The 21880-nt window shown below is 34.6% G+C and overlaps 3 protein-coding genes across 4 annotated transcripts; 1 reads left to right on the top strand and 2 right to left on the bottom strand.

The window, feature by feature from the left end:
• Positions 1 to 161: 161 nt before the first annotated feature.
• Positions 162 to 6713, bottom strand: sar1ab (secretion associated, Ras related GTPase 1Ab). Of its 2 annotated transcripts, none has more exons than XM_028468734.1 (7): positions 6564 to 6713; positions 5473 to 5543; positions 3273 to 3392; positions 3116 to 3181; positions 2261 to 2364; positions 2034 to 2165; positions 162 to 746 (listed from the first exon to the last, which is right to left on the bottom strand). In XM_028468734.1, the coding sequence occupies exons 2-7, from the start codon at positions 5528 to 5530 to the stop codon at positions 630 to 632; spliced, it is 597 nt and encodes a 198-aa protein (XP_028324535.1). In that variant the 5' UTR covers positions 5531 to 5543; positions 6564 to 6713; the 3' UTR covers positions 162 to 629. The 2 variants fall into 2 exon arrangements, with proteins under 2 accessions (XP_028324535.1, XP_028324536.1); XM_028468735.1 differs by having other exon boundaries at positions 6575 to 6659.
• Positions 6714 to 10189: 3476 nt separating this feature from the next.
• Positions 10190 to 16988, bottom strand: ppa1b (inorganic pyrophosphatase 1b). The gene is made up of 12 exons (XM_028467854.1): positions 16851 to 16988; positions 15701 to 15897; positions 13200 to 13264; positions 12793 to 12846; positions 12552 to 12671; positions 12350 to 12436; positions 12152 to 12278; positions 11949 to 12076; positions 11735 to 11820; positions 10831 to 10906; positions 10711 to 10750; positions 10190 to 10645 (listed from the first exon to the last, which is right to left on the bottom strand). Exons 2-12 carry the CDS (start codon positions 15759 to 15761, stop codon positions 10623 to 10625), a joined length of 867 nt encoding a protein of 288 aa, XP_028323655.1. The 5' UTR covers positions 15762 to 15897; positions 16851 to 16988; the 3' UTR covers positions 10190 to 10622.
• An 84-nt stretch (positions 16989 to 17072) lies between these two features.
• eif4ebp2 (eukaryotic translation initiation factor 4E binding protein 2) lies at positions 17073 to 21469 on the top strand. The gene is made up of 3 exons (XM_028467858.1): positions 17073 to 17238; positions 20828 to 21007; positions 21091 to 21469. Exons 1-3 carry the CDS (start codon positions 17106 to 17108, stop codon positions 21120 to 21122), a joined length of 345 nt encoding a protein of 114 aa, XP_028323659.1. The 5' UTR covers positions 17073 to 17105; the 3' UTR covers positions 21123 to 21469.
• Positions 21470 to 21880: the final 411 nt, after the last annotated feature.

Genomic DNA, 21880 nt, shown 5'->3' with positions numbered 1-21880 from the left:
ATTTATACATGTAATAATCAAACCTGCAAAAATCAGAAAAACATAGAACATTGATGACTGTCAGAATCTTTGGAGAAAGCTGACAACTTTGGCTTTAAGACTTCTGATTTATTTTTCTTTATAAATAGGTGGTTGTGCTTTTAGGTTGAATATGTTTTTGGTTTTTTTTAATAATGTGGACAACACAGGCATCTTTTGTTAAGTTGGAAATTGAAATATTCCATCTTTGCTTATGGAAGAGTGGCTATGCCCACAATGTTGACTAAACTGACCTTCACTGTAAGTTAACACCAGCAGCCAAAAATAAATGCGTCAGAGCCTTCCCTGTTCACAGCCTTGCCATGTTATATACAGTGCACACAAATCCCTGGTGAAAAACCAGAGCAATGTAATGTTAAAAACAAGCTTATGATCAACATATAAGCAGTTTTGGCACTGAAATGTCTTTAGCTGGTGTATGTAAAATTACAAAACACATCATTAAACATCTTTTCTACAACCAAAGACTTAATACTAACAGTATATTCAATAAATATCTCTTTACTGCAGGTAGCTTTGTATTGGATTTTATTTGTAAATAATATTAATAGTAATAATACTTTGAATCAAGCCTTTTCCAGAGTAATGACTCAGTCGATGTACTGGGAGAGCCAGCGGAAGCCTTCTCCGTATCCTTGTCTCTTCAGCACACTGCACATAAAAACCTCCATCGGCCTCAGATTCAGCTCCTTCAGTGAAACTTTCCCCTGTAAAGAAGCAAAAACACAATAATTCACCTCTTTCCATTCAAGTTTCCATGCACAAAAAATCTACAACCTAAACCTGCAGCATTCTCTGTGATATTGTCAATAGTTAGGGGTGTCCCGATCCAGTTTCCTTACTTCAGATACCAATACTGGAACCTTTTGTATTGGCCCGACACCGATATCAGTCCGATCCAATATCAGCACCAATCATACATACTTTTATTACTTATTTTTTAGCGTGAAATGTAAAGAATGTTTTGATCAAGTGATGTTACTCAAACAGGGAATGAGAAAAACTGACCTTAAGAATATTCTACAATTGAATCAAATGAATGAAACATCAATAAACAAAAAATTAACAAAAAAACATATTTTCTAAGCGCAAAATAGCCACAAACTTAACTAAAACATAAAAATATTCTATAATTGAATAAAAAATAAATGGGAAGTGCCTGAAAAATCACATCCATAAATAAAAATAAAAAAATAACAAAAATATATATTTTCAAAGTGCAAAATAGCCACTAGCTTAACCAAAACATAAGGATATTCTACAGTTGAATAAAATGAAAAACAAAATAACATTAATAAATAACACAAATATATGTTTTCAAAGTGCAAAATAGCCACTAGCTTAACTAAAACATAAGAATATTCTATAATTGAATAAAAAATAAATGGGAAGTGCCTGAAAAATCACATCCATAAATAAAAAAAATAAATAACAAAAATATATATTTTCAAAGTGCAAAATAGCCACTAGCTGAACTAAAACATAAGAATTATCTACAATTTAATAGAATAAATTAAAAAAAAATAGGAAGTTCCTGAAAAATACATCAATAAATAACAAAAATATAAATTTTCAAAGTGCAAAATAGCCACTAGCTTAAATAAATCATCAGAATATTCAACAATTGAATAGAATGAATAGAAGAATAAATTAGAAGACCCTGAAAAATAACTTATTTCACTTCAATTATTACAATATTTAATTCTGCTGGATAGAAGTATAGGAGAGAAAATTAAAAAAAAAAAAAAAAAGAGCTTATCTGACATTTTAGATGGACGCAGATATATTCTGATCAGATCTTTTTTTGCTCATTAACCGATTTCCAATATCAATATTGGATCGGAACAACCTGATTTATATACAGACGATACAATAACATGTTTCTTCGGTGGAGCAATGTTATACTACAAAAAGGCATAAGTCAGAATCCCATAAAGTATTGAGTTCTATCACTGATACACAGTATTAAATCACATGCTACTTTGGTTAATTACCTTTCCAGTTGTGTGTCCATGCAGACCAAATATTCCCCTGAGTGCATCTTCGCTGATAGCTTCAGGACGGTCTATCTTGTTTCCCAGTATAAGAACAGGAATGTTTGTGATGGATTCATCTGTTAGCAGGGCCTATAATATGGAGAATATTATGGGATTTCTAGTTAGGAAACAATCATTCTTAATGCAACTATTGTGATCAAAAGTAGAAACAATGATCAACTCACATCTAATTCAGTCTTTGCCTCCGCTAGCCGTTCATGGTCTGCACAATCCACCATGTAGACTATACCATTAATTGCGGGGAAATAGTTTTTCCAGATTCTTCTTGCTGCAGGAAAAAAAAAAACACCTTTCAGCATTAATGTATACCCTAAATGAACAAACAAACAATGTGTGTACATTAAGTTTACAGTGTAAAATGAAGCTTTAAATAAGAATTGTACTTAAAAAATGAAAATAATTAACCCAGGAATTTAAAATGTTAAGACTAACAAAATAACTACATTACAGAGTGCAGAGCCCGTATTTTAAATGTAAATATTGCTGACAATCAGATTAATTTCATCGTGGCAACGTAACCAAAATCGTGATCACGATTACATTTCGATTAATCGTGCAGACCTACTTTAAACACATTAAAGCTGCTGGAGAACAAACAAGAACAAAAATGCTGTCAAGTGGATCACTGTCCTCCTTGTCAGTAAGAATGAAGAACAAACATGTCTACGGGACTCCACATCCCACAATGCAATGCAGAAAATGTTTCCAAAAATGTCAATATGAAAGTGTTTACAGTGGAGATGAAAACAAACTTCAAATGGCAATTTCAAACTTTTACATTTTTATTTATTTATTTATTTTTTTCAATATTTGATCTTCAATTTGTTTAATTTAAAAAAAAGTTTAGTCTCCAGCAGATTTTTTTTAAAATATATATATTTTGAACAAATGTAGAAATAGAAGGAAAAACAAAAAGGAAAAAAGAAAAGAAAAGAAAAATACAATAAAAGTTCAAATACAGGGGGGGAGGAGTCTCCAGTAGTTTTAATAAAGTGTAGGACTTGGGTTTTTAACTATACCTTGTGTATGACCACCAAGGTCAAATGTTGTGAAGGTCATTCCAGCTATAGTGAGCTCCTCTGACGCTAGAAACCAAAGTGGTGACAATGAATGAATTTAAAATGGCAGGAAAGCAAGAAGAACTGCTGTAGGGAAGCTCAAAGCCTTAATGTGTACTTGGGTAAAGTGTGGGCATGTGTTGTCCCAGCCTGTCGTCTCTGAGCATGTGCAGGAGCGTTGTTTTTCCAGCATTGTCTAACCCGAGGAAGATCAGCTTGCCACTCTTTGTGTACAACCCTAGCAATGGAGAATAATCCCAGAGATTATTTTTAATGCACTTGATATAAAATAAATGCACCTGCTAATAAGAACTGAACACAAACATACTATATATATTACACTTGGGAAACAATGAACCCTTGAATCTGTAGTATTTATAGATTCAGATGGAAAACGTATTGCATCTCTGATCTGCTTCCACCTAATTTGCTTGATTCCATAAAAATTCCTTTTAAAAGAAAAGAACAAACCAATATGAAAGCGAGCGTGTGAATGTGATCCTGTTATGTTATGTTTCTTTCCATGAACCCAGTTCATTAACACTGATAAGGATAAGTGTGCATACAGAAGATTGATCTACAGAGTGAGAAAGTGATTCTTAATGATTATCTTTAACCAAGTTAGTCACAATAACATTGACATTATTCACTCTTTGCCTTCCTTCTGTATTTATACCTTCATATAAACCCTAGGTTCCCACAGTGGGGTACGGGTACCTTCAGGGATACGCAAATTGTCATTAAGGAAACGTAAAAAAAAAAAAAAAAATGAAAACAGCATGACAATTTTGGAAACTACAATATAAATAGTGCAGTGGTCAGGAGCCTCCATGCATTGGCACAAATGACACATTGCATGGCCCCTGTAAGACCGCCCTGTAGCAGTGACAGAAAAACAATCTCAATCTCAAAAAAGCAAAAAGATGGCGAGAGCGACATTGCTTTGCACTAGCCAAATGTGCTTCTTTGCTACCACGGACTTGTTCTACTCGCCAGTTGTATATCACAGTTTCATTGTGATGAATATGTTGTATTACTGCTATATGATCAATCAACAAATAGATTTATTTTCCCAAAAAGAAAGAGATTGTTTTTCAGTGAAAATGCCAGTAGGCTAATTTAATAAGCAAATCAAGTGATAACCCTGAATAAGATGTTTTCATGTGTGCTCACCGATTATTATTATTATTATTATTTTTTATTACACATAATTCCTCAACAGGATAGGTAAAATTCAGAGACCAATTTCACTGTAGGGCTACATTGAATATGACATTACATTATTATGTTTTTTAAGTGTGCAGGAGTAGAGAATAGAGATGTAACGATTCACTCAACTCCCGATACGATACGATTCACGATACTGGCTTCACGGTACGATTCTCTCACGATTTATTTTACAAAATGGGACTGTAGAAAAATGATGACTGAAAAATATTCCTTTATTTTTTTAGGATAAAAAACTATAAAAATACTGTACTATTTTCCTTTTGTTTTTCATTGTCAAAAGAATCCCTTGATAAACTATTCAAAACAATGCAATTTAACTAAAAATAAATCTTGAATTAAATAAATAAATGAATAATACAAATGAAGAAAAGCCTATTAATTTAAATTCTGGTTCTATGGTAAACAATGCAAAACTGCGTAATGGTTCTTTTTAAAAGTGCAATTGAAAATGTATTTTGTGCCTTAACAATTAAACTTAAAAAAAAAACATTTCACTGTATTTAGGTCAGATATTTGTTTGGACCAGCAGAGGGCGCTGGTAACCCAGTGGTCGGTTGGCATGCAGATATCTTGCAGTGAAGAAGAGAAGCTATGCTAGCAAACAGAGCTAATAGAAAAACGTGACTTTTACAGATATTATCGTAATATTACAGATATTTTTTTGGTGCTAAAGGGGTAAGGAATAATTTATGAACATGTTTAAAAGTAGAAGGCGGCCAGAAAGAAAGTATTAGCAGATTCGCTAACACCTCTGCTGGTTAAAAAAACTACTGCGGTTCAATTTTCACAGCGTCGATGTGAATCGTGATACCTATGAATCGATTTTTAACTGCCTTACGATTAATGGTTACATCCCTAGTAGAGAGGGTACATGGCATCAGGTTCAATGTTTAAAGGGGTACAGGACTGTGAAAATCAAAGACAAATACATTTCCGCTATACTACATGTGTATACGTTTACTGATATTTAATGATTTACTTTTACATACTGATTGCAAACTAGTTGTCAAATAGAAGACAATGGTTTTTTGATTATTTTTATGTGTTCAGTATGACAAAAAAAAAAAAAAATGTGATTACTTAATTACCTAATAGCTGCAGGATGCTGCTGAAACTCCGGTAGATCCAATCAAATATAAAAGACATTTCAAAGGCTTCTCTGAAATACAAGAAAGATGAACTATGACTGTAAATGTTTATATAACAAAATTTGTTCAATAAACATTTAGAGTTTATATAATAAGACAGTACAGATGTTGTATTACTGTAAACATGCAGCAACTCATTTATGCAAGGAAGTAAAAAAGAAAGAAAAAAGGAAAAAAGAAAGAAGAAAAAAAAAAAGTGGGGGGAAAATGTAAATACATGTTCAAATAAACATTTTGCGTCAGAATCCAGTACTGAAGCTCATTGTTATTCATCATTCCTGACCCTGGATTACTCTGCTGGTATGTGTAAGCTCTGCGTAATCGCACACCTTTAAAAATAAAGAATAATACAAATAATAATAATAAAGAATGGAAGGAAAAGAGCTGGACAACAAGAACGGTTGGATGGTTTTCTGTTGCTTAACTGTCACACTGATCATCCACTGACTATTTTTATGACAGGTTGTGTCAAGGACATTTGATCTGTCTGTCAAGGCTCTCTCTCTCTCTCTGTGTGTGTGTGTGTGTGTGTGTGTGTGTGTGTGTGTGTGTGTGTGTGTGTGTGTGTGTGTGTGTGTGTGTGTTAGAGTGAGCTGGACACACTAGCACCTGTTGCTCTCAATGTTCTTGATGGACCTGCAGTGACTACATGGGATATTTTCCATTTATTGTGTACATCCTCACACATTTCCAAATAAACAGAGTGCTGGTCTTCTCTAGGAAAATGTCTACAATTAAATTCATAATTATTTTGGAGCCATTCCACACAAATTAGCCCTAAAAAAAGTTTTAAAATGACCAACTTAAATCTAAAACTTATGCCTTGGAACAAGTTGATGAGAGAAAAAGAGAATATCAAATTCTCACGTTCGGCCTTATTAGAAATAACCAATTTAGCGCCTCCCTCCTTGTTTATCACAGTAACCAAACAACAGCAGAGGCAGTAAACAGATTAGTCTGGAATAGAAAACGATGTTCATCCCTAGAGGAGATTAAAACAGAGTCAGTAAAGCTGCTATCACCGGTATTACCGTGGACTCACGGCTCGGTGCGTTAGTTAAACGGTGCTGTTCGTCTCCACTCCGTCCGTTCACTGTTAAAAACACTTGGGCCCGCAAGTTTGACGGCGCTGCAACGCGCTGACGTCACTACAACTGATAGGGTCTGCGTGGCGGAGACGCCCACGAGAACTGTTTAGTAGTCAGGGCCGGCTTTAAGTCATTTGGTGCCCGAGGCAAGAGTGGACTTTAGCCCCCCATGCATGAATAAAAATAGATACAGTTTATTTTTTGTTTTTTTCCAAGTCTATACATAGTGTATACACATTATTATTTATTTGAAATATCAAGACAAAACAATGCAATTCTGCAACACAAAAAAAAAAAAAAAATTAAAAAAAAAAAAAAAACATTCTATTTTAAAGTTTAGTAGACTAATGCACTATAATACAATATAACACCTACAGGTATAGTGCAAATGTCTCGAGGGAAAGGTAACAAAAGTTAATATAAAATATACAAGTTTCAGTACAAGGAAATGTCTACTTTCCCGTTTGGTTTTACTAGTCAGTAACACAAATCTTAAAACCAAAGAACACAATGGAATGATATAGAATAGAACAAGAATTATGGTTCTGCTGAAGATTTATTCCTGTTAAAATGGAGTTGTTTCTTTCCACTGTCGCTAAATGCTTGTTCATGTGGATCTTGTTGGGTTTTTTCTTTATTATGAATTTTATATTTTGATAAGCACATTGAGATGACTTTGTTCTAATTTATGCTATACAAATAAAGTTGAAATGAAAATAATATAAATATGGGCAGAATAAAAAGAGAATTTTATGAAATAATTTATGAACAGTATCATTGCAATCCAAACAAATCCAACGTTGTACACCCTTGAACCAGGCAGCAGCCATGTTGAAAGTCTCAGAGGATCTTGATCCTGATGCGCTGAGATATTTGAGGAACACAGAGACAGCCAGACAGAGGTGTCTTTGCTTTATAGATATATAATAAAGACACAATGTACTACCCATTTTATATGACCCAAGTACGAAAAAGATCAATCAAAATTTCAACAAAAAAAGTGTTGAAATGCAATTATATATATATATATATATATATATTTTGCATTGATTAAAAATATTTATTTTTGATTGAATGAAACTTTTTTTGATTGAAAAAGTTTTTTTTTTAACATAAAAGTTTTTTTTTTTTTTGATTGAAATGTTTTTTTTTTGTTGTTGATTGAATAATAAAGACACAAATCTACCTCCATACAGCTTTAGGTCAATCGGTGCCCGAGGCAAGAGTTATACTAGTCGGTACCAATTACTACATATGCAAAAAGACAATGCAGTGAGGGAGGTCAAATAAATCAAAGAAAATTCAATAAAATATAACTATTAGCAGAAGATTGCTTGTAAGCAGCAAATAAAGAGCAGACAATCTTAAACGATCACTAACATCTCCAATGTTGTTTAAAACTTCACACGTTTGGACTTCCTTGGAAAGGCGTCTATGGTTTCATCAAATGATTTTTAATATTAATATTTAATTAAGAGAAACACGTACAGTGATTGTAAAGGGCGTGTTTCACGTGTATTATACATTTTCTTTTATTTAAAAAATAATAACGTTTTGGGTGCAATTTGGCGCCCCTCCAGCAGATGGCGCATGTGTGTGAAGAGTGCTCACGGTGATGGTGTGTTTTTTCCTTTTTGTTTTGTAATACGTGTAGGCTTACAGTACATGTAAACCCTAAAATGTTTTTTTTTTTTTTTTTTTTTTTTAATTCCCCTTTTTTATGCATCAACGCTGGAATGGATGTATGTGTTTTTAAAAAGCATGTTTTGTTTGTATTTATTTACTCCTCAGGACTGTTTCAATTGTAGTCTATTTTAGTCAACTAAATAAATGACATGACACATTTATTTGATTTGATTCATATTCGATTAAATGTATTATAATTATGGTAAAAAATTTGAAAGTAAAAGAGTTTTTGCGTTTTTTTTAAAGAGTGAATTACCATTTATCAACCTGATATGAGATGGTATTAATGTTTCCAAATACAAATGATTACATTAGTTCAGATTTAAATTTTATTTTATTTTTTATTAGTTGATGAAAATATCAAATTCAACCTGAACTACACAGCCCTCTAGACCTGCAATTCTCAACTGGTGGGTCGGGTCACAAAAGTGGGTCACGGACCTTTACTGGGTGGGTCAAAAAATGAATAAATACTTAATATCTCTCATATTGGACTTGTCTTTTATTTTGAAAGAAACTTTTTTTTGACAGGCATGCTGTGAACTGTATGTTGCACAGGAAAATATATAGATTTACATTTAAAATATATATGTGCGTGTGTGTGTGTGTGTGTTTTCAACAGCTATTTTTTGAAAAACTACATTTGGTTGGTTGAATTAAAAAAAGTAATTGGGTCGCGATTGAATGACTATGGCAAAATGTGGGTCCCAGGGTGAGACCAGTTGAGAACCGTTGCTCTAGACATGTGGGATTTTTTACTTGGTGAAAGTGTCTATTCGTACAGTTGCCGTACTACGGACAACCCGCGGTGCTATTGGTACGGTTACCGAAGTACAAGTACGTAGTGTCTTTAGGGTTATATGTATGTATATGTAAATATAGCAACGATTTTTTAGAGTTAGGTTTAGGGTAAGGTTGTCTTAGTCACGCGACCCAAACTGGCCAATGACTGACCTACCACGTGACCTAAACTAGTCAAATAGGGGCGCTGCATATGGATAGAATGTCGGGATATTGATATGGCAACTGTACGTATAGCTGCCTTTGAGGAAAACAGCAGCATAAAGTCTTTTAATTGACTTTTTCCTTCTCTTCCTAGCTCAGCCGTCTCTTTCTGTACCATTTTATCCCTTTTAACCGGCTCTTCTTTCCGGTGCATTGAATGCATCTCATCCTCCTGTGGCGTTGTGAGTTGTCCCTCTGGAGTCTGACACTTTTCTGCCATCATCTCTTCCAGATTTTCACCTGCCGCTTAAAGTCCATTAGAGTTTGCGTAGTTGTTTTAGGATGGAAGACTTTTTCTGTTCGCTCCTTTTTCAAGATACGAGTCAGTCGTTTGGTTGCCTCCAGGAAACTGTGGTCGTCCATCCTTTGGTTACCACCCTTTCGTTGTGCCATTTTCTTACTGGTTTTCAGTATTTGCTAGAAAACTATCTGAAGTATAAATGAGCCGACTTGTTCTGTAAATGAAGGGATTCCTTTATATGTGGTTCAGCCGTTGCAATAATACATTTCATCCAAAAGAAACGAAAAGTTAATGTAATTTGACCTTTTTTCATTACAAATAAAAGCATATGCAAATAGTTTCTTTTGAAAATCTGTCATCTTCTAGGGTAAAATTACTGTCCCGGTTTTGAGTTTTAAAAAATCTGGTCACCCTAACTTAGGAAGATGATTTTGATTTTTAAAATTTACAATTGAATTTGTTTTGTGAGAATGCACGATGAATGCTACCATATTTTCTAAACATACCCTGGCTGCACTTTTAAAATTGCAGTTCACTACAAATTCGGGGAAAAGTCGATGTAAATGTGTAAAACATTGCTCATAAGCCTAAACATGCACCACAAACCGCATGGGAAGTATTGACAAATCAGTCTAGCTCCAGAGATGATCATTTTAATCAGTTAAAGCAGAAAATCATCTCAAAACAACCAGGTTATGAAGTTATTCATGATGTAACTAAAGCATAGATTGTTCATGAGCCTAACAATTACCCAATAACTTTACCACATAGTATTTCACCAGAGGTTAATAAAGCACGTCCCACAAAGCACAGGGTCTGTACATATTTAATGGAAGCCTCTAATGAGATTTTCCTTCATGAATATGTGAAATCTCTTGGTTAAGATGTGAGTACATTGTTCTCTACATTATCCAGCCACCACCTCTCTACTCTACCTACAGGAACACCACCACTGACCCCCAAAGCATCTCCTCCGTCATACTATTCTATTACTTCCCAACATCTAGCCACGAAAAAGGAAATAAATTGTTCATTGTGGTCCAATCCACATGGCTTCAAGAGTATTTCCTTTAACAGTAGAACCATTTATCAACTGCAAAAGAAAAACACAATCATTAGTTGATGTTAACAGATATTTAAATGGAAATAAATGTTTACCTGAAGTAGGGATGGGCTCTTCTTTCCCAAAAGGACAAGTCTACAAATCCAGGTGAACCATCAGCATTAGGACATTTATTTTACTACGTTGCAAAGTCAGACAGGATGTAAGTTACTTACCTGGCACACAGCAGAGTTTGCCTCATCAGCTGAACAATAGTAGGGGCTGTCGCTTGCTGAGAAACATGTGTTTTTGCTGTTTTTGTGAAAAAAATAAAATAAAGACGTTAGCATGGAGCAGAGAATGCTACAACATAAATTTGTGTTGGATACATCAACAAATTCCATTGAGTTAATGTTTAATCACTGTTGACCCAGAAAACATGATTGTCCGATTCTCCCAGTATCTAAATAAGCTTCATAAAAAATTAAACCCTTGTTCATTTTCAATTTAGGAGCCAACAAAACAAATAAACACGACTTTTTACTCCTAAAGCAAAGCAAGTTCAAACCCTGTATCTGTGGCACGCTTTAAAACCAACGACACCCTTCAATTCAAGTGTCTATTAGTTCAGCACAGGTCATTTATTAGTTGATAATTAAACAGAGCAGCACGAATGCAATACATGGAAAAGTTTGAACAAATGCTGCAACAAGTCCTCTTTGCTTTTAATGCTTCTACCCAGAATGACATCACAAAACCAAGCATGAAAAGTCATTTTCCAGGGAGTGATTTCAAAGTTCCAAGAAAAATGGTGAGCAAACAAAAGGCTTTTTATAAACGCTGGAGTGGGAAAAAGTATCTCTGACTGTTCAATGACACGTGTGATGAGTCAAACAACTGCTTTGTTGCTCAACTTTTAATGGGCTTTGTCAATATTCATTAACCCTATTGTTAAGCAACTCATGTAAAACAAATATTATTGTTAAAATGTATATTCTAGTAACTGTAAAAAAAAAAAAAGTATGTTGCATGGTTTTAAAATACTCTAACTTAGAATGATACATTTTTTCATACAACCGTCGCCTCGCTACATATTTACCTTTAGAGAACATCTTGTTAAAGACTATTTTAGGTGCTTACCAGTTCAGTTCCCCTGCACTCGTTTGCTTGGAAATGAGGGCTTTCCAGAAGTTGTGAGTGCTCTTGATCACTTCAATGGCAAAATCCTGAAAGACAGAGCAGTAGAACTTGGTATGATTTATTTTCTGTTTCAATTACTAACATAAATAGAGACTGACTTGGCAAACAGCTTCAAATCAAACAGAGATCAAACTGAGGCATGTTGTCAGCAAACCTTGTCTTTGAATTCCTCATTGAAAGCAAAGCGGTTCTCTGGTTTCCCATCTGGCACTTTGTACCTCTTGAACCAGTTAACAGTGGCCTCCAAATATCCAGGTTTGAGACGTTGAACATCGGCGATGTCTGTGCAGACACAAAAGCTTTAGATCGATGCGGGCAACAAAATTAATTAAAAGTAGACTCGAGTGCGTTGCTTACTGTTAAAGTCATTGGCTTCAGGGTCTTCTACATTGATTGCAATCGCTTTCCAATCGGTCTCACCCTCGTCGATCATAGCGAGGATCCCCAGGACCTTCACTTTGATCACGTCTCCACGGGAACACACCTAGAAGGGACATTTTCAGGCTTTGCTTCTTTTCACCCAACATTCAGGGTATTGAGGATTGACTTGTTTACCTTACTGCCGATTTCACAGACATCAATAGGATCGTTATCACCACAGCAACCAGTGTCTTCGTCTTTATGTGCTGGATCTTCCCAAGTCTACAGATTTTAACAGCAAAATAACCTTCACTTCTTTAGTTCTGCTAAAAACCATTACAATTTAAAAAAAAAAAAAAAAAAAAGTCTGCAACACATTTCCAGATGAAATCCTAACCTGAGGAATGGCTCCATAATTCCATATGTAGCCCTTGTGTGGGAAAACATTCGCAACGTATCGCAGCTTGCCCTTCTTCACATCCTGTTTAATTGGGTTCAAGAGGTCTTTTGTTGCAATCTAAGGGGAAGGAAAAATATTGTGCACAAATTACTAACAAAAAGATCATTTAAATCACTCCTAATGTCAATTGAAATAATTCTATTAAGCTATTGGCAAGTCAAAACTGTATTAGTCTTACCTCCATCTTTGCGTTGGTCCATCTTGGTACTTCAACAACCACGTGAAAGATGTTCTACAAGAGAATCAAAGGCTTTTATTATTTAATTTGCACTGTTTTCCTACCGAACAATCTGTCCTCTAGCCTTCACAGAGATATGAGCACAGTTTCACAGAGTAAAGATAAGAGATTATCTCCAACAGATATTTACTTAGCACCATGGAAACAAGAGTTAAGGTCATTGCTTTGCCTGCTGACAATTATACCACAGTTAGACACATTCAGAATGAAGCTACATATAATGCACAGTGGGTAAAACTATCTGCACGGTCAAGGTAATATACAGGCTTTGTGTTGTACGATATGAAGTTGTTTTTTTCACTAGGGATTGATCTGAATCACAAAAATATATGGATTGAGCCTCTTACCTGGCTCTCATCAGCATATATTGGTATGTCATGAAACGGTGAGATGTACTTTCCTTCTGCGTTTTCTGAAAAACAAGGAAAATTAAGAAATCAAGCACAAATTCTAGATTGGAACATTTTTATTTTTGGTGGGTAATTCAAAGCATGCTTTTAAATTAGGGTCCATAAACCTTAGATTAGGGGCTCCATTAAATTATTTCAGAAAATTAAAATTGATGCCTATTGATACTGTTAATAGTCACACAGTTCAGGAGTAGGGCTGGGCAATATATTGAGATTCAAGATATATCAGGTTTTCTATGTTGGCAATTCAGAAAATTACAATATTGCCTATGTCGATATACTGTATATATTTTTTTTTCATAACTTATTTTGTATGAAAATACTCGTTTTAGGAGTCGTTGCTTTCTCTACTTCTCAGGACAACGTGAAAAGCTCGGTTAGATGGATTTCTGAGTGCGTCCTCACCCAGACCTTCTCCTAAACAAGCCACACTACAGAACTCACTCACACATGCTGTCCTTTATAGAAGAAAAGGCCAAAGGTGGTTCCTTTTGTGAACTTTTGTTGTCCTGTGTATTATTTTGGTAATTTTGAATGTCTATCAGTCGTTTTGTGTATTTTTTTTATATGTATGTTGTTGTCCCGTGGTGTATCTTTACTCCTTTTGTTTATTTTTGTTATTTTATTTATTTCTGTTGTCCCATTGCGCATTTTCTTCTTTTGTGTCCTTTTGTGTGTATTTCTCTGTTTGTTTGTATGTTTTTGTGTATTTTAGTTGTCCCACTGTGCATTTTTTTTCCTTTTGTTTATTTGGTTGTCCTATTAAGTATTTGTGTTATTATTTTGTATATTTCTCTGTTAATTTTTGTTTTTGTAGTAATTTTGTGTATTTTTGCAGTCATTTTGTGCATTCACTTTCGGGTCCGCTAGTTGCCCATGTTGGTAACACACGCATCGCTCAAGTTATTTTTTTTTATTCCAATCTTAAAGCACTGTGACATTATTTTAACCCACATGGCATTTTGCAGGTAAGACTTCATTTGAATCTAAATGATCAATATCTATATCGTTTATCGCTATTTTGAGGAAAAATGTCAAAATGAATTTTGGTTCATATCCCCAAGCCCCTTCTAATTTTAAATAGACACGGTGTGATGAATGAATACTATCACTCGTGCTAAGATTCACTCGAATATTAACATGAAAGGTTAACATTTTCCAAATGTTATTCTGCAGAAATCAAACTTTCGTGTGCTTCAGTCATGCCGCTTGTGAGCATTTGGTGAAGTCACGGCACCCAAAACAGGATGCTGGATGAAATTGAAAGTTACAATGTTTGTGGACAAACCAAGCATTGTTTTGGACTTTTATTACTGAAAATCAGTATGATTTATTTTGAAATAGGTTAAGATGGTGTTTAAAACTGTGACGTGGGAAGTGCAGGTGTGTTAACACACTAATTGATGGTTTTGACCTCCAAAATTCCTGTCATTTCTCAAAACAAAAGCACCAGCCGGGCAGCACCAACTGGTTTATTCACGTTCAGGAATATAAAAAAAAAAGGGAGTAGTCTTAGCCATGTAATCATAGTTTACATGTTTACTTTCGATAAAGAGTCTTCGACCTTTGCTGCTTTACCAGGAAATAGCAGCGGAAATAGCAGCAGCAGCAGCAGCAGCAGCAGCAGCTACCCTCCTTCAAAACCACAAGAGTTAAGCACAGCCACACATTAGGCCTAGAAATGACACATACTCATCTCACTAGACACCAGCGTTACCTGGCAACACTGGTGTCACACAGTGTTATTAATAATAATAACATTAACAAACATCTACTACCTAAAAAAATATACAAAATAAACAAATCCCAATAATACGGAATTTTTTTCAGGCAGGTTTGAATTGGAAAAATGTCACATTAAATTACATATAATAATAAATAAATAAAATAGACTAATTTAGAAAATCATGGCTACATTTTTAAATATTTACATTTGTGAATGATTTTTTTGTTGTTGTTGACAAAATTAACGGAGATTTTTTTATTTATTTTTTTTTTAACAAAAAATAACTTTACTTTTACTACTCATTGTCAGACCAAACTTACTAACAAAAGTTGAAATAAAATACAAAACCATACTTCAGTCCCGCAATGAAATCTAGAACATTTGTGAGAGCTCACATGTTAAATAAATAAATAAATGAATGAATGAAACATATTGAACATTTTACGCAGTCGCGCAGTATTACTACAGGACTCGCAGAACTGGTTTAAAAGTGTCTGATATATAAAATTATCACACATTAAATATTTACAGTAACACTTAATTATTATCAGCTGTGAAGGTTTTTCTTATTTATTTATTTTTCAAGCATTGACTTCATGAATGATTCATGGTAAAACTAAATGACACGTGGGAGGATCCTGCTGGCCCTGGTGTCAAAGGAAGGTCTGGTTTAAAGTGAAACTTCTATCAGGGCTATTGTTCATCTACTTACTGAAAAACATGCGGTAGTCCAGGCTGTTCGGCTTCCCTCTCTCTTCCACGGTGAAGCTCATGTTTGTGTTGCGGGTGTGCGTTGCTACGTCTGCCTGGGATGGAGGATGGCGGCGGAAGAAAACGTCTATGCGCCGGGTGGTGGGTGGTGACAGAGGCTACGGCGCATGTGCACATAACTCATGGTGCTTTCAAGGTCTATGGGAGGAAAAAGGCTTCAGTTTCAGAAACACTATATCCAATCTTTGATTTTGAAATGTTGAAACGTTGAATGTACATTTTATTTTCTCTTAACAAGAGTACATCTCAAGTGAAACACATTGTTGATTTATTTATTTTTTACATTTTTTTTTTCATCTTACCTCAGCTCACATCACATGCAATGCAATGTTCACATCACATAGAGAGACAAACACATTCACTCACACTTATTTATTCAAACTAATCACTTCATCGTAAATAACTTCCATGTTCGGAGACTGTGAGAGGAAGCTGGAGGACCCAGAGCAAACCCATGCTAACACAGGGAGAACATGCAAACTCAGGAAAAACTCAGTCCCCATCTGGGAATAAATACTCAATCACAAAGTTACAAATATAAAATTTTTGTAAATGAAACAATTAATTAAATTTCAGTTTCTGATCAATAAATATAATTTTGCTTTCAGTTTTATGATAGTGAGATAATTTAAAGTAGTTTCTCTGTGTTGAATTATTTCAGGGGCCTAGAGATGTTATTGTTTTAATAATTAGTTTATCAACTGTAATTTATCATTCTATGTTTTTACTTCTAGACAATCAATGTCAAATTATTTTTAATTAAAGAGCCATTTTTGTATCATGACCTCGTGTTTTTTTCTGATAGAGGTTTATGCAGTGTTTTTTAATCTAGGGGTCGTGACCCCATGTGTAGTCACATGAAATGTCGGGGATTTGGTTAAAAAAATGTTCAAAAATTACTGATTAATAAAAATATTATTCTTCTTCTTATTATTATTATTATTAAAATCAACACATCACACACTATATATATATTTTTTTTATTTTTTTTTTTTAAATATCATGTCATAGCCGGTGTCAGAAACTGAACAAACTTATTTGGCATCTTTGCTTTTTTGACATTTGTAAAGTTATCAGACGGGACGTATTACATTCGCTGGTCCATACGCAGCTGTTCTTTCCTGAACGCAGCACCCGCTGACGTCACGTCCGGCAGCAGTCCGCCTCTCTTCCTGCCTTTGCTGAGGGAGGGACGGCGCTGACGGCTGGGAGGACGAAGGAGAGACAAGAAAGCCTTCGGGAAGACTTGAGAGAGCGGGAACGGCCCGGGTTTCCACCGTCCGTCGGGATATCAACAGCTTAGTTTCCTTTAGCTGCTGCTTTAGTCACCGAGTCGGCGCTGAAAAATGTCCACCAGTCGTCAGCTGAGCGAGAGCAGGGCCATCCCGAACAGGACGGTGTTGATCAGCGACACAACGCAGCTACCTCATGACTACTGTACCACCCCCGGAGGCACTTTATTCTCCACCACTCCCGGAGGTGAGGCTCTGCTCGGTGACCTAATCACTTTCAACCTAAAAATCAAGGATATCTGATCATTGTCTGGAGTTTGCAGCCTTTAACTCTCTCTGTCTGTGTGGCCTAGGCTGCCTTGTCATCCCGATCAAAACAATAACAAGGCTTAGCCCCGCCCCCGAGCTCTGACGCTGTTGTGTGAATGGTTTGATTGCAGCTCAAAGATTATATTATTATATATTATTTATATAAAAGAACATTTAAATGTCAACAATGGGAAATGCAACTATTTGTAGCATAAAGCTAACACCAGGCCCAGCATGGAACACTCGTCCAAATGTTATTTCATTACAATTATTCTACAGTAGTTTTTTTTTCTTTCTTCTTTTGATAATAATGTTACTAGACAGTTGTCCTCACTTGAGACCAGTGTTACCTGGCAACACTGGTGTAATACTATTTAACATTTAATATACAAATCCCAATAATTTGGACAGGTCTATATATATATATATATATATATATATATATATATTCATATTCAACTCATTTAGAAAATCTAAAAACATGGCTACATTTCCAAATATCTACATTTGAAAATTATTATTTTTATTTTTTTTCACCAAATTTAACATTGAGTTTAGAAAAACTTCACTTTTACCCGTTATTGTCAAACCAAACATTAAGCATTTAAAAGATGGAAAATTTGCCCTGTTTAAATTTTGTTCTGTGAAACTTTATTTATTTTTTTCCTGTTTAAATAGATTTTAAAGTAGAATAGGGAGCATTTTTGGTTAGCCAAACAAAATTCAACATGAGAAAAAGAGTTTTTATTCCAGCTTGCTTTACATTATTTTCTTAATGACTGAGATTTAAGGCAAGTGTATGGCTTTGTGGACAAAATAAAAATGTTTTCAATCTTTTAATAATAAGATTCAAGACATTTTTTTGACATCCAGGGTAGGGAATCTGGATGTCTCGATACAACTTTTTCACTTTTGATACGATACCGATTGCAGCCTTGCGTACTGGCCAATATCGATCCGATAAGATATCAGCACGAATCATACATACTTTTATTACTGATTTTGTAGTGTGGAATGTTAGAAAAGTCTTGATCAAGTTTTGTTACTCAAACAGAGAACAATAGTCAGCAACAGTAGGTTTGAGAAAAACTGACCCATTTATTATTAACCAATTGGTTACATACATTTTAACCTTCAACATAATATTTACAGTATTTTATAATTGAATAAATCTAATATATATCAGAGAGTTTAGATGCAGTCTGATAAAAGTATTGTTTTCATGGACTGTGAGCCTGAGTCAAACAAGTTTCACTGTCATTTCTACTTATTTTTCCTTGCTTAATGTTCCTTAAGCTTAGATAATTTAAATCTACTTCATCTGCTCGGTTTTTTTCTCGTTAGACTTGCAGCTGTTTCCATCTTACTCAGGCCACAAATCATGGTAAAAATGTTGGGACCACTTTCCAGTTCATCACAAGGCCGATGCCTGGAAAAGCAACCGATAATTAAAGCTTCTCCTTTACGGTTTTTCAAAATAGATTAAAGGTTTTATCAGGATGCAAGAAAAGGAGTCGTACAAACCGAGTTACTTTTAATGTCAGAAGTTCCACTTGTCAAGACAAGTCTAAATATCTGCTGTGGAAATATGCAAATGAGTCAGTGTAATTAAATCACTATATATGGTGCTCTGGTGCCAGCTTGGCTGTCAAGCTTTAGCTTCACCACACATGCAACAAGCTGTTGTTATAAACACAGTATTATTTTGTGCAGTGTGTCAGTGTTGTTGTTTTTTTCTGTAATACGACACTTAGTTTTAACAACTGGCTGTTATGAAAACAGTTTGCACTTTGGAAGAATTGTTTTTTAAAAAAATGTTATGAAACGCCACAAGGTATTTTTTTTTTTTCCTCCTCTTTATTGAAAACAATGAACAAAATAAACAAACCAGTCACACAAATATTATTTATTGCAATGAACAGACTCCTTCGAGAATCCAGACAAATTATACAACATAAATAAACATGGAAATTAAAATAAAACACATCTGAAGAAAAAAAAAAACACACACACAAAATAAATGTAGGTAGTTGACTTATTAGCTGTTAAGTTTCACTAATTACATCAAGTTGAAATTAGTTTAAGAAGCAAATGAAGATGGGTGGGGTCTTGAGAAATGTGGCTTTATGAATAAATAATTTTACTAAGATTAGTAAAACACTCACCATTAAGTCTAATTGTTTCCATTAATATGATACCGAAGGTTATACTATGGTAGTCTAAAGTAGGGGTTTCTTGTTTTTGTTTTCTTTTTTAACCAATCGGAAAATAAGTTCCAGAATTGTTGTCTCAATGCCTTTTTATTATTATTATTATTATTATTATTACAAAAAACATATTAATTACTTTCAAAACCAAATGTTAATGAAATGCCAAAAGTAGGCATGTGGGTGGAGAGAAATCTCAGTCTGTCTCATAAATCTGCTGTTAAAGATTAACATGAAACTGTGATTTTTTTTTTTGGTCAGGGTTTGTGTTGACAAAAAATCTGCATCTTGTAATAGGAAAATTATAGGCTTCGAGAGGCACTGCACTCAATAGGGAATATACCGACAGGAGTTTTTTGGGCTGATGCCGATAACAATTTTTTTCCCATCAGCCTTAGCCGATGACGAGACAGACTGCCGATTTTCTTGAGCCGATATTTGGAGCGGATACTACTTTTGCTCCCTCAATTTACATCATAAAAATTACACAATGATGATAACAAATGATACGAGTTTCAATTTTTAAAAAAGGAACATTTATTGAAATTAACAAAGGTGAGGTAGAACGACAACAAGTAAAACATATTTAACAAACATTAAAAACAGGTGATGTAGAACAAGTAAAAATATTTAACAAATATTAAAAACAGGTGATGTAGAACAAGTAAAAATATTTAACAAATATTAAAAACAGGTGATGTAGAACAAGTAAAAATATTTAACGAATTTTAAAAACAGGTGATGTAGAACAAGTAAAAATATTTAACGAATTTTAAAAACAGGTGATGTAGAACAAGAACAAGTAAAAAAATATTTAACGAATATTAAAAACAGGTGATGTAGAACAAGTAAAAATATTTAACGAATTTTAAAAACAGGTGATGTAGAACAAGTAAAAAATATTTAACAAATATTAAAAACAGGTGATGTAGAACAAGTAAAAATATTTAACAAACATTAAAAACAGGTGATGTAGAACAAGTAAAAATATTTAACAAATATTAAAAACAGGTGATGTAGAACAAGTAAAAAATATTTAACAAATATTAAAAACAGGTGATGTAGAACAAGTAAAAATATTTAACGAATATTAAAAACAAGAACAAGTAAAAAACATTTCTGCTTCTGTAAATAATGTGGATTGGCGAATGCAGCAGCCCGCATCAGCCGATGCCGATACACGTAAAAAAACGCAAAAATCGGCCGACAGTATCAGTCAGCCGATGTATCGGTCAATCACTAGCACACGATGTATTTTATTTGATCATGACATCAGTAGATATCACTCTTCACGTGAAATTTTGATTTTTATCTTTGCAGGAACCCGAATCATTTATGATCGCAGGTTTCTGCTTGATAGGCGTAACTCTCCAATCGCCCAAACACCCCCCGCCCACCTGCCTGTCATCCCTGGAGTGACCAGCCAGCATGTTCTGAGTGAGAACCAGAAGAATTCAGCCAACAACCATGTCAAAAACCATGATGGAAAGGCCACAACCGGTAAATACTCTAATAGTCTAATAATCATACATTCAGCCCTGAGGTTCTGATCAGGATATTGATGATTGTTTTTTGTGTTCTAGGGGATGACGCCCAGTTTGAAATGGACATCTAACCACCTGGAACCAAACCAGCAAAAAAACAAAAAAAAAGCATATAACCTGGCATCGTGCGTGCCAGTGGCTTGGCTTATAGAAACCAATGTTGTGAGCCCTCATAGCAGCCACCTTCTTTAGCTCATTGTCTCATTGCTGGATGTAATATGTGTAAAAACCAGGGGGATTCAGTACATCATTCATACAGGTACAGTGTGGCCAGTTCTGGAAACTGGGCTTGTTTGAACAGATTTCCAGGCCTTGCTTTCACACTACATCAGCTATACAAAAAAAAAGGGAGAAGGCCGGAATAATTTGAACTGAGGATATTGGGCGAAATGGTTCGTCTGCATTGCTGACTCGGCAGGTTTCAGTGAGTCACAATCCTCTTCCCATTACATTGTAACTGTGACATTATTACCAGTTAACTGGGTTTGGTGATTAATTTAACTTCGGGCCTTAGTTACAGTTCAAAGCTTTGGTATATTCATCCCAGTCTTTGCTCTCACTGACCATAGTAAGCTGGGTATTTAAATGAATTTAACAGATTTTTAGGGGAACTACTTGAAAGGATCCACAATCTACTCTGAGTTGGACTGTTCGGTTTTCTGTGGTGGTATGTAAAGGGATGCAGTGCTGTTTCTCTTTCTCACATATGGAGATCATTTCATGCCATTTCAAGGTTTTGTTTTCAAAAATTGCGCACGTTTTTTTTTTTTTTTGGTGGAAAACATATTTTTGAAACCCTTTTACAAATTAAAAATGATTGTATTTCCTA

This window comes from Gouania willdenowi, chromosome 15 (genome assembly GCF_900634775.1).
Source record: "Gouania willdenowi chromosome 15, fGouWil2.1, whole genome shotgun sequence".
Taxonomy (NCBI): domain Eukaryota; kingdom Metazoa; phylum Chordata; class Actinopteri; order Blenniiformes; family Gobiesocidae; genus Gouania; species Gouania willdenowi.
Note: the sequence above shows the minus strand (reverse complement) of the source record. Positions and strands in the feature narration are given on the sequence as shown.